Below are 13,775 nucleotides of genomic sequence, written 5' to 3' on the forward strand. Positions count from 1 at the left end.
AAAACTGCATCCGCTGCCAACGTCGTGCAGAAATTTCACAATGTGCGTCGGTACGCCGGCCCGACGCATAGCGACGAACCTGTACCGACGCAAGTGTGAAAGTAGCCATAGGGGAGGCAAGCACTTTGATAGAAAAAATGGAACACTCACAGCAATCTTGTGTCTTCCAGAATGAACAAAGACAGAGACCCAAACTTTCATTTTTCTTAGTTGAATGCTACACCCACATACCCCACCTTGATGACATAACATTGAGGCTTGCTGTGGTTGTGCTGGGTTGTTCGCAATTCCATGAGATCTACAACTTTCAAGATACCTTCACTTTCAGGAGGTCCCAGACAGTAGATATCGTTTCCTATCATGATTTTATATTTTTATAAAGATCAAACATGACATGTATAGCACAATCCATTGGACTAATATTAAGTTGGAGGGGTTCTAATGGCCTTATTGTGGTGTGAGTGAATGTGTGATCTTCTTCCTTTCACTATGATGCCGAAAATATATCTGCCATAAATATCGGATCGATCCAAAACCACAATATTCATATCTGAACACTGGAGGCAAAAAATCTCAGAACAGTAATTTGATCAGAAGAAGCTCTTTCCAGGGGAAGTGTATTCCCTCACCTCTGCATAAATTAATTTCAGACTTACTATTTTTCAAAGCATTTCTATTCTGTAATTACATGGTCACTGCAGGTGGTCTCTACTTCAATAGAGGTTGAAATGTTAGCTCTCCCTCTCACTTCCTAGTTATAATTTGTCTTTCTTTTCCCAGCTATAATTAATCCCATATGTTCAATGTGGAGTTCTACTTAAGTGGAGGTTGAAGTGTTAGTAATTAAACCCTTATGTTCAATGTGACATCTCCGGAGATGTCTTATGGATAGGGATGAGGGAACCCAAATGGTTAAGCTTGGGGTTTGTACCGTCCAGTAGTAAACCCTGAACACAGACTTCTAAACAGAAGTCTGTGTTACTGTTTGGGTTCGGCATCCAACTAAAGCTAGTTGAAAGGCTGCAGCGCAGCCAATCAACAAGCGTTCAGGCTGTGGGCACTTTCCACAGTCTTACTGACATGACCATTGGTTAGAGTCGCTGTGTGACAGTGTGGAAAACAGTGGCTGTGACCGGCGGTAACCTTACTAAAGTCACCACAGGTCAAAATGCTGCGGGTTGCTACGCTGTAACATAGAGGACAGTGTGGAAACTAGTGGCCTTGACCGGCAGTGATAACTGTAAGGTTACTCCCGATCAAAGCCGCTGTTTCCCACGCTGTCACACAGCGATTCTGACTAGTGGTAAGTGGTAACCTGTTATGATCTGGTGGTTTAGGAACAACATGAGACAAGCTCTGAAGGAGGTGGTATCTGTACTGACCGCAAACCCTGAACCTAGCAGCGCAACTAAAAATAGCCGTGGGGGGTACCTGACGCTCCCTAGACCCCTCGGAAAAGCCTAAAGATGGAAACAGGAAACCTATCTTGCCTCAGAGAAAATCCCCAAAGGAAAGATAGCCCCCACAAATATTGACGGTGAGAGGAGGGGAAAATAACATACGCAGAAATGAAATCAGATTTTAGCATAGGAGGCCAGTCTAGCTTGATAGATAGGACAGGAAAGGATACTGTGCGGTCAGTATAAAAACTACAAAACAATCCACACAGAATTTACAAAATCTCCACACCTGACTAAAGGTGTGGAGGGTAAATCTGCTTCCCAGAGCTTCCAGCTAACAGAAAAAATCCATACTGACAAGCTGGACAAATATAGAATGCACAGAACAATAAGTCCACAACATGTGGACTGAAATGAGCAAAGCCAGAACTTATCTTTGCAGAACTGGTAAGGAAACCAGGAGAATCCAAGCAGAGATGTGAATTCAGCCAGGAAACATTGACAAGTGGCATAGGCTGAAGAAAGAGCCAGACTTAAATAGCGGACGATAAGTGGAGGCAGCTGATGACAGCTAACTCCAAGGAGCAGCCATACCACTAGAAACCACAAGAGGGAGCCCAAGAGCAGAACTCACAAAAGTGCCACTTACAACCACCGGAGGGAGCCCAAGAGCGGAATTCACAACAGTACCCCCCCCTTGAGGAGGGGTCACCGAACCCTCACCAGAGCCCCCAGGCCGATCAGGACGAGCCAAGTGAAAACCACGAACCAAATCGGTAGCATGGACATCGGAGGCAACAACCCAAGAATTATCCTCCTGGCCATAACACTTCCACTTGACAAGATACTGAAGCCTCCGCCTCGAAAAACGAGAATCCAAAATCTTCTCAACCTCATATTCCAACTCTCCCTCAACCAACACCGTGGCAGGAGGGTCAACCAAGGGAACAACGGGCTCCACATATCTCCGCATCAAAGATCTATGGAAAACATCATGAATGGCAAAAGAGGCAGGAAGAGCCAAACGAAAAGACACCAGATTAATAATTTCAGAAATTTTATAAGGACCAATAAACCGAGGCTTAAACTTAGGGGAAGAAACCTTCATAGGAACATGACGAGAAGACAACCAAACCAAATCCCCCACACGAAGCCGGGGACCAACACGCTGACGGCGGTTAGCAAAACGTTGAGCCCTTTCCTGAGACAACGTCAAATTGTCCACCACATGAGTCCAAATCTGCTGCAGCCTGTCCACCACAGAATCAACACCAGGACAATCAGAAGGCTCAACCTGCCCAGAAGAAAAACGAGGATGAAAACCAAAATTACAAAAGAAAGGTGAAACCAAAGTAGCCGAACTAGCCCGATTATTAAGGGCAAACTCGGCCAACGGCAAGAAAGACACCCAATCATTCTGATCAGCAGACATAAAGCATCTCAAATAGGTCTCCAAGGTCTGATTAGTTCGCTCAGTTTGGCCATTAGTCTGAGGATGAAACGCCGAAGAAAAAGATAAATCAATGCCCATCCTAGCACAAAAGGCCCGCCAAAATCTAGAGACAAACTGAGAACCTCTGTCAGACACAATATTCTCCGGAATGCTATGCAAACGAACCACATGCTGAAAAAACAATGGAACCAGATCTGAGGAGGAAGACAACTTAGGCAAAGGTACCAGATGGACCATTTTAGAGAACTGGTCACAAACAACCCAGATAACAGACATCTTCTGGGAAACAGGAAGATCCAAAATAAAATCCATGGAAATATGCGTCTAGGGCCCCTCAGGGACCGGCAAAGGCAAAAGCAACCCACTAGCGCGGGAACAGCAAGGCTTAGCCCGGGCGCAAGTCCCACAGGACTGCACAAAAGCACGCACATCGCGAGACAAGGAAGGCCACCAAAAGGACCAGCAACCAAATCTCTGGTACCAAAAATCCCAGGATGACCAGCCAACACTGAACAATGAACCTCAGAAATTACCTTACTTGTCCATCTATCAGGAACAAACAGCTTCCCCACTGGACAGCGGTCAGGCCTATCAGCCTGAAATTTTTGAAGCACCCGCCGCAAATCAGGGGAGATAGCAGAAAGAATCACCCCCTCCTTAAGAGCCAACCGGCTCCAGGACTCCAGGAGAATCAGGCGAAAAACTCCTAGAGAGGGCATCAGCCTTAACATTCTTAGATCCCGGAAGATACGAGACCACAAAATCAAAACGGGAGAAAAACAGGGACCATCGAGCCTGTCTAGGATTCAGCCGCTTGGCCGACTCGAGGTAAATCAGATTCTTATGATCGGTCAGGACCACAACACGGTGTTTAGCTCCCTCAAGCCAATGTCGCCACTCCTCAAACGCCCACTTCATAGCCAACAACTCCCGATTGCCGACATCATAATTGCGTTCCTCAGGCGAAAACTTTCTGGAAAAAAAAGCACACGGTTTCATCAAAGAACCATCAGACTCCCTCTGAGACAAAACGGCCCCTGCCCCAATCTCAGAAGCGTCGACCTCAACCTGAAAAGGAAGAGAAACATCCGGTTGACGCAACACAGGGGCAGAAGTAAATCGGCGTTTAAGCTCCTGAAAGGCCTCAAGAGCCTCAGAGGACCAATTCGTCACATCAGCGCCTTTCTTCGTCAAATCAGTAAGGGGCTTAACCACACTGGAAAAGTTGGCAATGAAACGGCGATAGAAATTAGCAAAGCCAAAAAATTTTTGAAGTCCCTTCACAGATGTGGGTTGGATCCAGTCATGAATAGCTTGGACCTTAACAGGATCCATTTCTATAGACGAGGGAGAAAAAATAAAACCCAAAAAAGAGACCTTCTGAACTCCGAAAAGGCACTTAGACCCCTTCACAAATAAAGCATTATCACGAAGGATCTGGAACACCATCCTGACCTGCTTCACATGAGACTCCCAATCATTGGAAAAAATCAAAATATCATCCAAATATACGACCATGAATTTATCAAGATAATTGCGGAAAATATCATGCATGAAAGACTGGAACACAGATGGAGCATTAGAGAGCCCAAATGGCATCACAAGGTATTCAAAATGGCCTTCGGGCGTATTAAATGCAGTTTTCCATTCGTCACCCTGTTTAATACGAACAAGATTATATGCCCCTCGGAGGTCAATCTTAGTAAACCAACTAGCACCCCTTAATCTGAGCAAACAAATCGGTAAGCAAAGGCAAGGGGTATTGGAATTTGACCGTGATCTTATTACGACGACGATAATCAATACAGGGTCTCAAGGAGCCATCCTTCTTAGCAACAAAAAAGAAACCCACTCCCAATGGTGACGAAGAGGGCGAATATGCCCTTTCTCCAAAGATTCCTTAACATAGCTCCGCATGGCGGCATGCTCTGGCACAGATAGATTGAAAAGTCGGCCCTTAGGGAACTTACAACCAAGAATCAAGTTAATAGTACAATCACAGTCCCTATGTGGAGGAAGGGAACTGGACTTGGGCTCATCAAATACATCCTGGAAATCCGACAAAAACTCAAAGACCTCAGAAGAGGGGGAAGAGGTAATTGACATCAAAGGAACATCACTATGTACTCCTCGACAACCCCAACTAGTCACCGACATAGTTTTCCAATCCAGCACCGGATTATGTTCCTGTAACCATGGAAATCCCAGTACAACAACATCATGCAGGTTATGCAACACCAGAAAACGGCAATCTTCCTGATGTGCAGGAGCCATGTACATAGTCATCTGTGTCCAGTACTGAGGTTTATCCTTGGCCAAGGGTGTAGCATCAATGCCCCTCAAAGGAATAGGGCTCTGCAAAGGCTGCAAGGAAAAACCACAGCGCCTGGCGAATTCTAAGTCCATTAAGTTCAGGGCAGCGCCTGAATCCACAAATGCCATGACAGAAAAGGACGACAATGAGCAAATCAGGGTCACAGATAAGAGAAATTTAGGCTGTATAGTACTAATGGTAACAGACCTAGCGACTCTCTTAGTACGCTTAGGGCAATCATAGATAACATGAGCAGAATCACCACAGTAAAAACACAGCCTATTCTGACGTCTGAATTCCTGCCGTTCTATTCTAGTCAAAATCCTATCACATTGCATAGGTTCAGGACTATGCTCAGAGGATACTGCCATATGGTGCACAGCTTTGCGCTCGCGCAGACGCCGATCAATCTGAATGGCTAGAGACATAGATTCGCTCAAACCGGCAGGCGTAGGAAAGCCCACCATAACATCTTTAAGGGTTTCAGAAAGACCTTTTCTGAAAATAGCAGCCAGAGCCTCTTCATTCCATTTAGTGAGCACAAACCATTTTCTAAATTTCTGGCAGTATAACTCTGCCGCTTCCTGACCTTGACACAAGGCCAACAGGGTTTTTTCTGCATGATCCACAGAATTAGGTTCGTCATACAATAATCCGAGCGCTTGACAAAATGCATCTACATTCAATAATGCCGGATCCTCTGTTTCAAGAGAAAAAGCCCAGTCTTGAGGGTCACCACGCAGCAAGGATATGATGATTTTCACCTGCTGAATGGGATCACCAGAAGAACGGGGTTTCAAAGCAAAAAACAATTTGCAGTTATTTTTAAAGTTCAAAAACTTGGATCTGTCCCCAAAAAACAAATCAGGAGTAGGAATTCTGGGCTCTAAAGCCGGAGACTGGACAACATAGTCCTGGATACTCTGTACTCTTGCAGCAAGTTGATCCACACGAGAAAACAAACCCTGAACATCCATGCCAAAGCATATATCCTGAACCACCCAGATATCAAGAGGAAAAAAAAAAGACAAACCAAAGCACAGAAAAAAAATGGTTCAGAACTTTCTTTTCCTTCTTTTGAGATACATTTAATTCATTTTTGGCCACTTGTACTGTTATGATCTGGTGGTTTAGGAACAACATGAGACAAGCTCTGAAGGAGGTGGTATCTGTACTGACCGCAAACCCTGAACCTAGCAGCGCAACTAAAAATAGCCGTGGGGGGTACCTGACGCTCCCTAGACCCCTCGGCACAGCCTAAGATCTAACTTCCCCTAAACATGGAAACAGGAAACCTATCTTGCCTCAGAGAAAATCCCCAAAGGAAAGATAGCCCCCCACAAATATTGACGGTGAGAGGAGGGGAAAATAACATACGCAGAAATGAAATCAGATTTTAGCATAGGAGGCCAGTCTAGCTTGATAGATAGGACAGGAAAGGATACTGTGCGGCCAGTATAAAAACTACAAAACAATCCACACAGAATTTACAAAATCTCCACACCTGACTAAAGGGGCCTTTTTGGGGTTAGTGGTGTTTTGTTTAAAATAAGTGCTATAGTGTATAGAAGAAATACAAGGAACCACTGAGATGGCTCATAGGTAGATGTACAGTCATTTTATTGAGGCTACCTGTTTCAGCGCCAAACCGGTACCTTCATCAGACCTGTTCGGTGCTGAAACATGTAGCCCAATAAAATGACTGTACATCTAGTTACGAGTCATCATCTTTTCCAGGATTCCCAGTGGTTGCTTGTTTTTTTTTTACACACTATATCACTTGTTGCAGTTGCTATTGTGCATAACTGGCAAAACGAGGAGCAGCAGTTGGCTTACTCTTTACAAGTTTTCGGACAGACTTGGGCCTGTATTAAACACATGTCACTCAGGTGAGCAGTTTCGCCTACTCTCAGAGTTACTTTAGTTATCCAAAACCTACTGTACAATTATAGAGCTCCACTTTTTTGTCTATTTCCTTTAGACTGTTTAAAACAAGGCATGATTTGGTTTTTCCCATAGGTTTCTCTAAAAGGCTTAAAAAACGCACACACAAAACGTATACATATTAAAAATAATAAAAAAAAAGCTACTAAAAATTTGAATAAAAAGCCATGAAAAATAATTTAAATGGATACTTTTCTTGACGAGCATTAAAACGTGCTGAAATATTAGCGTGTGTCAAGGAGACTTTAAAGGGATAGCTCAATGGTCCTGTCATAATCTAAGTGTATATCTTTATTTTTAATAGGTTGAACTAGCATCTCTTCTAAAACCCATATCAGAAAAGATTCTTGAAGTGCAGACATTCCGAGAGAAGAACCGAGGAAGTCAAATGTTCAACCACCTTTCAGCAATAAGTGAAAGTATTCCAGCACTCGGCTGGATCGCAGTGGTAAGTTATATTACTTTTAGCCACATCTTATACAAGGAATTGTAAACTTTCTCTGAGTAAAAGTCTTTTGTAATTTGGACGCTATGACGTAAATCCATCAAGTCTGGTGTTTCCTACTCCAGTCTTGAAGAAAACCCTGTTGGAGTAGAATGCACCAAATTCATTAGGAGGAGGACACAAAATATAACAAATTTGTTGCATCTTTTGGGGCTGCTATGTGTAGAATCATAATTCTACTCCAGCTAAACACTGGAATAGATTTCTACCATAATATATACCATGTTCTCATGTAAATTTGATTCCATTTGTCTGATTGGCCACAACCCTTCTGCTAAGTCTAACTAGCTCTCTAGAAAACAGATGGGACTGATGCAAAAATGCAGCTCAGTGTTTTGCAAAAAGTTGTGACTTTGACACTGTTTTGATGAATTACCCGCTATATCTTCATCTAGAGAAAAACTAGCAAACAAAATAAAACATTAAGCATTGAGAACAGGCATAATAGAACCTGTGAAACATACCATATACAGTCATAGCCGAACGTGTTGGCACCCTTGAAATTGTTCCAGACAACGAAGTATTTTTCACAGAAAGTGATAGAAATTACACGTGTTTTATTATACAAAACATGTTATACACATGTTTATTTCCTTTGTGTGTACTGGAACAACACAAAAAACATAGAAAAAGGGACATAATTTAAAACAAAATTGGCTGGACAAAATTGTTGGCACCTTTCCAAAATTGTGAGTATACAATTTTGTTTCAAGCATGTGATGCTCATTCAAACTTACCTGTGGCAAGCAACAGGTGTGGGCAATATGAAAATCACACTTGAAAGCAGATAAAAAGGAGAGAAGTTGACGCAATATTTCCATTGTGTGTCTGCGTGCTCCACATAGAGAACCGAAAGATGAGAAGAGAACTGTCTGAGGACATGAGAACCAAAATTGTTAAAAAATCTCAAAGTTACAAATCCATCTCCAAAGAGATTGATGTTCCTTTGTCCACAGTGTGCAACATAATCAAGTAGTTTATAACCCATGGCACTGTAGCTAATCTCTCTGCACGTTGATAGAAGAGAAAGGTTGCAACACAGGATATGGTGTATAAGACCAAGGCAAACAGGATCATGGGGTGCATTAAAAGAGGTCTGGATACACATGATGAGAGCATTATACTGCCTCTGTACAAATCCCTAGTTAGACCGCACATGGAGTACTGTGTCCAGTTTTGGGCACCGGTGCTCAGGAAGGATATAATGGAACTAGAGAGAGTACAAAGGAGGGCAACAAAATTAATAAAGGGGATGGGAGAACTACAATACCCAGATAGATTAGCGAAATTAGGATTATTTAGTCTAGAAAAAAGACGACTGAGGGGCGATCTAATAACCATGTATAAGTATATAAGGGGACAATACAAATATCTCGCTGAGGATCTGTTTATACCAAGGAAGGTGACGGGCACAAGGGGGCATTCTTTGCGTCTGGAGGAGAGAAGGTTTTTCCACCAACATAGAGGAGGATTCTTTACTGTTAGGGCAGTGAGAATCTGGAATTGCTTGCCTGAGGAGGTGGTGATGGCGAACTCAGTCGAGGGGTTCAAGAGAGGCCTGGATGTCTTCCTGGAGCAGAACAATATTGTATCATACAATTATTAGGTTCTGTAGAAGGACGTAGATCTGGGGATTTATTATGATGGAATATAGGCTGAACTGGATGGACAAATGTCTTTTTTCGGCCTTACTAACTATGTTACTATATTACTAAGACAGTGGATAAGCAGCCTCAATCAAGTTCTAAATAAATTCAAGCTATCCTGCAGGTTCAGGGTGCATCAGTGTCAGCGCAAACTGTCCGTCAACATTTGAATGAAAAGAAAGGCTATGGCAGGAGATCCAAGAGGACCCCACTGCTGACACAGAGACATAAAAAGACTGCAGTTTTCCAATGCACACAAAGAAAAGAAATATGAGCATAATAAAACATGTAATTGCAATAATTTTCTGGGAGAAATACAGTACTTCATTTTCAGGAACAAATTCAAGGGTGCCAACACTTTTAGCTATATACAAAAAAAGGTTGCACTCTATCGTGCCAAAGCATGTCTAATATGGAATACATGAAATATGAATAGCCTTCAGTAAGTGTTCACATTTGGACAGGGAGGTCAGGGACCCATCAGTTTTAATGAGACCACCTTGACGATGGTTGATGGCCTCACACTAATTGATCAAATTCTGTGCAAAGCGTCTCTCAAATATTTTCCTAATGTTCAAAAGCCATTTTGCTATTCATATTTCATGTATTCCATATTAGACATGCTTTGGCACGATAGAGTGCAACCTTTTTTGTATATTATATATGGAGGTAGCTGCTCCTGGTATGCACCTATTCACACTAGTTTGGATGTGCCAGTCGTTTTTCTGTCAACACTTTTAGCTTTGACTGTATACAGATATTTACATGCTCATGATGTTGTTTGTATAATTGTATTGATTTTATATGTAAGAATTAGATAACTTTAATTTTTTATTTATGTTTAGACACCGGCACCGGGTCCCTTTGTGAAGGAGATGGCTGACGCTGCTGCATTTTACACAAATAGGGTACTTAAGGATTATAAAAATAGGTAAATTATTCACCTGTATAATATTTATTGTTTGTAATATCCAATTAAATTGAAAGCAAAAGTTCTGATTTGGTATTATATAGTTTTCTTCTTTTGGATTCACGAAATGTAAAATATTATTAGGAAGCAATAAAGATTTTAAACGCCCCTGTGTAGATCAATGCATTGGTTCAGCTTTGTTCACATTTGTATATTAAAGTTAAGACCAGTACCTAGTATAAATTCAGGGTGAATAAAATAAAGAAAAAAAAAACGTTGCTTTGAAAATTCATAGCAGTCCCACAAAAGACTTAACCCTTTCACGACGTATGATATATATGCGGCGCTCCCAAGGGCTGTGGGGTACGCGGATCCGGGCCCTTCTCCTGTACTCAGTGGGGATGTCACGGTGGCTGACCCGGTCCGTGGCCCTAGGGGAACGTCCGCTTTAAATTGTGGGGGAAAGGTCTTTAAAGGGATAATGTTCGTGACGCCACCTGTGGTATTCGGTCAGGGTGACCGACGCTGCTTAGGGGTCCGCTGGGGTGATGTTATGGCAGCTAGATGGTATACCTTCCCACAGGTGAAGTGTATCCCCAGGGCTTCCCAGAGTGTAGATGGTGGATGGTGGATGATGTAAGGCGCAGTGAATAATGAGGACACAAGGTTGCAGTCTCTTTACCTTTACTGAAGGCTTCAGCATCCACAGTCCAGGGTAGGTACCACAGGGTAGGCAGAGTCTGGCCGGTCTGAAGGCAAATCCAGAGTCCCCTTATCCAGGTGGAATTCAATAGCCTTCCTCTAGCGCCTGGGCGTTGTAATCCCTCCCTGCTGAGCAACTCCGTGAGGTCCTTACAACTATTGTAGATGTTAAGTCTCTTCTTTCTGTCCTCCTGACGGATAGGACAAACCCGTATGACTGGTGGCCTGAGGCTTTTTATAGGGACCCTAGAGACGCCCCGGCCCCCACAAGTTGCCACCCTGCCTCCTGGGTATATGGTCGGGCAGCAATGTGGAATCAACTGTCCTGCCAGTCTCTGAAGTAACGGCATAGAGATCCTTACTCCCTCAGTGTTCTGGCTACTGGTTCTGCGCTTCAGAAGGAGGCAGCCTGCTTCTAGCTGGTCTCCTGCTGAAGTTACTCTCCTGTTGCTATGAATTCGTTTCTCACTCACTGCAACACAATTCCTTTCAATGTCTCTTTCTTGGGATGCTGCCGCATGGGATGCAGGCGCAGCTCTGTGTACCCTCACCTTCCGCAGGCCGCAGTCTGGAGCTGGCTGGAACCCACTCCAACCAGCCTCTGCCAAACTCGGTCGGGACTCACTGACTATCTCCTACTCCCTCCAGTCAGCTTCTGTCTAACTTCCTAACCAACCCACCAGTTTTACCTAAGTGTGAGGAGTGCCCTAATAGATAGAAGCATGGCTCCCTGTTGTGAATTCTGCTCTTGGGTTCCCTCCAGTGGTTGTTGGTGGGAATGCAGTTGTCTCTGACTCACAGTCCTGGCCAGGTGTATCAGATAATTACAATTCTGACTGGGATATTTAGGTGTGCAGGATCCTTTAGCCCTTGCCAGTTGTCAATGTTTCTCTGGAAGTGTTGGATCTCTGCCTGGCCTCTCCTGCTTATCTACCAGTTCAGCAAAGATAAGTGTCTGTTTCTTTTCCTGTGGCACACATGCAGTGTGCTTATTTTCAGTACTGTTTGTTTGTTTTTCTTTTGTCCTGATTAGACTGTGTCTGTGTTTTCTCAGTCTGTTGGTTTCACTGGAGTTGCAGATATACGCTCCTACATCTTTAGTTAGATGAAGGAAGTTTTTTGTATATTCTGCTGTGGATTTTTTTGAAGGGTTTTAATACTGACCGCACAGAACTCTGTCCTATCCTGTCCTATCTAGCTAGAGTGGCCTCCTGTGCTAAATCCTGATTTTTCTGCCTGTGTATGTTTTTTCCTCTCCGACTCACCGCCAATATTTGTGGGGGGCTGTCTATCCTTTGGGGATTTTCTCTGAGGCAAGACAGTATTCCGATTTCCATCTTTTGGGGTATTTAGTCCTCCGGCTGTGATGAGGTGTCTAGGTGTGTTAGGTACACTCCACTAGCTACTTCTAGTTGTGGTGTTAAGTTCAGGTTTGCGGTCAGTATAGTGGCCACTTGCTCCAGTGAAAGTTCTCATGCAGCTCCAAGGTCACCGGATCATAACAGTACAACTGGCCTACAATGAGTTAAATGCATCTCAGAAGAAGGGAAGGAAGCTCTTAAGCCATTTTTTTTTCTCCAGTCTGTTTTGTGTTCTCTTCCCTCTTAATATCTGGGTGGCTGAGGAGCCTGGTGCAAGCATGAATGTTCAGGAATTAGCTTCTCGTGTAGACCAGCTTGCTGCTAGGGTGCAAGGTATTTCTGATTATATTGTTCAGACTCCTGCTTTAGAATCGAAGATTCCTACTCCTGATTTGTTTTCTGGTGACAGGTCTAAATTTTTGAGTTTTAAAAACAATTGTAAACTGTTTTTTGACCTGAGACCTCGATCCTCTGGTGATTGCATTCAGCAGGTAAAAATCGTAATCTCCCTGCTGCGTGGCGACCCGCAGGATTGGGCATTTTCCCTGGAATCTGGGAATCCAGCTTTGCTTAATATTGACTCCTTTTTTCAGGCTTTAGGACTATTATATGATGAACCTAATTCTGTGGATCAAGCTGAGAAGACCTTGTTGGCCCTGTCTCAGGGTCAAGAGGCGGCAGAATTGTATGGTCAGAAATTCAGAAAATGGTCCGTATTGACTAAATGGAATAATGATGCTTTGGCGGCAATTTTCAGAAGCGGGCTTTCTGAATCCGTTAAAGATGTTATGGTGGGGTTTCCCACGCCTTCTGGTCTGAGTGATTCTATGTCTCTGGCCATTCAGATTGACCGACGCCTGCGGGAGCACAGAACTGTGCGCGCTGTGGCGTTATCCTCAGAGCAAATTTCTGAGCCTATGCAATGTGATAGAATTCTGTCTCGAACGGAACGACAAGGTTTCAGACATCAAAATAGGTTGTGTTATTATTGTGGCGACGCTTCTCATGTCATTTCTGTCTGCCCTAACCGGACAAAGAGGATCGCCAGTTCAATTACCATCAGTACTGTACAACCTAAATTTCTGTTATCTGTGTCCTTGATCTGCTCATTGTCATCATTTTCTGTCATGGCGTTTGTGGATTCAGGCGCCACCTTGAATTTAATGGATTTTGAGTTTGCCAAGCGTTGTGGTTTTCCCTTGCAGCCTTTGCAGAACCCTATTCCTTTGAGGAACATTTATGCTACACCCTTGGCTAGAAATAAGCCCCAGTTTTGGACACAGGTAACTGTTATGACCTGGTGGTCAGGACAATAATGGACCTGGTGGTTAAGAGCACACGGAATGACCTGATAGTTACTGATAATAAAGGACGAGCTCTGGGACGTGGGAACTCTGCTGACCGCAATCCCTAATCCTATCAAACACACTAGAAATAGCCGTGGATTGTGCCTAACGCTCCCTATGCAACTCGGCACAGCCTAAGGAACTAGCTAGCCCTGAAGATAGAAAAATAAAGCCTACCTTGCCTCAGAGAAATT

At 43.5% G+C, this 13,775-nt stretch overlaps 1 protein-coding gene across 1 annotated transcript in view; it reads left to right on the top strand.

Moving 5' to 3' along the window:
- CAP2 (cyclase associated actin cytoskeleton regulatory protein 2) overlaps positions 1–13,775 on the top strand; it is a 272,514-nt gene that overhangs the window by 190,613 nt on the left and 68,126 nt on the right. Inside the window, exons 5-6 of the mRNA XM_069730835.1 lie at positions 7,416–7,559; positions 10,108–10,193. Of these exons, the coding sequence (XP_069586936.1) occupies positions 7,416–7,559; positions 10,108–10,193 (230 nt within the window). The remainder of the gene's footprint in view (positions 1–7,415; positions 7,560–10,107; positions 10,194–13,775) is intronic.

Source organism: Ranitomeya imitator, chromosome 6 (genome assembly GCF_032444005.1).
Source record: "Ranitomeya imitator isolate aRanImi1 chromosome 6, aRanImi1.pri, whole genome shotgun sequence".
Classification (NCBI taxonomy): Eukaryota; Metazoa; Chordata; class Amphibia; order Anura; family Dendrobatidae; genus Ranitomeya; species Ranitomeya imitator.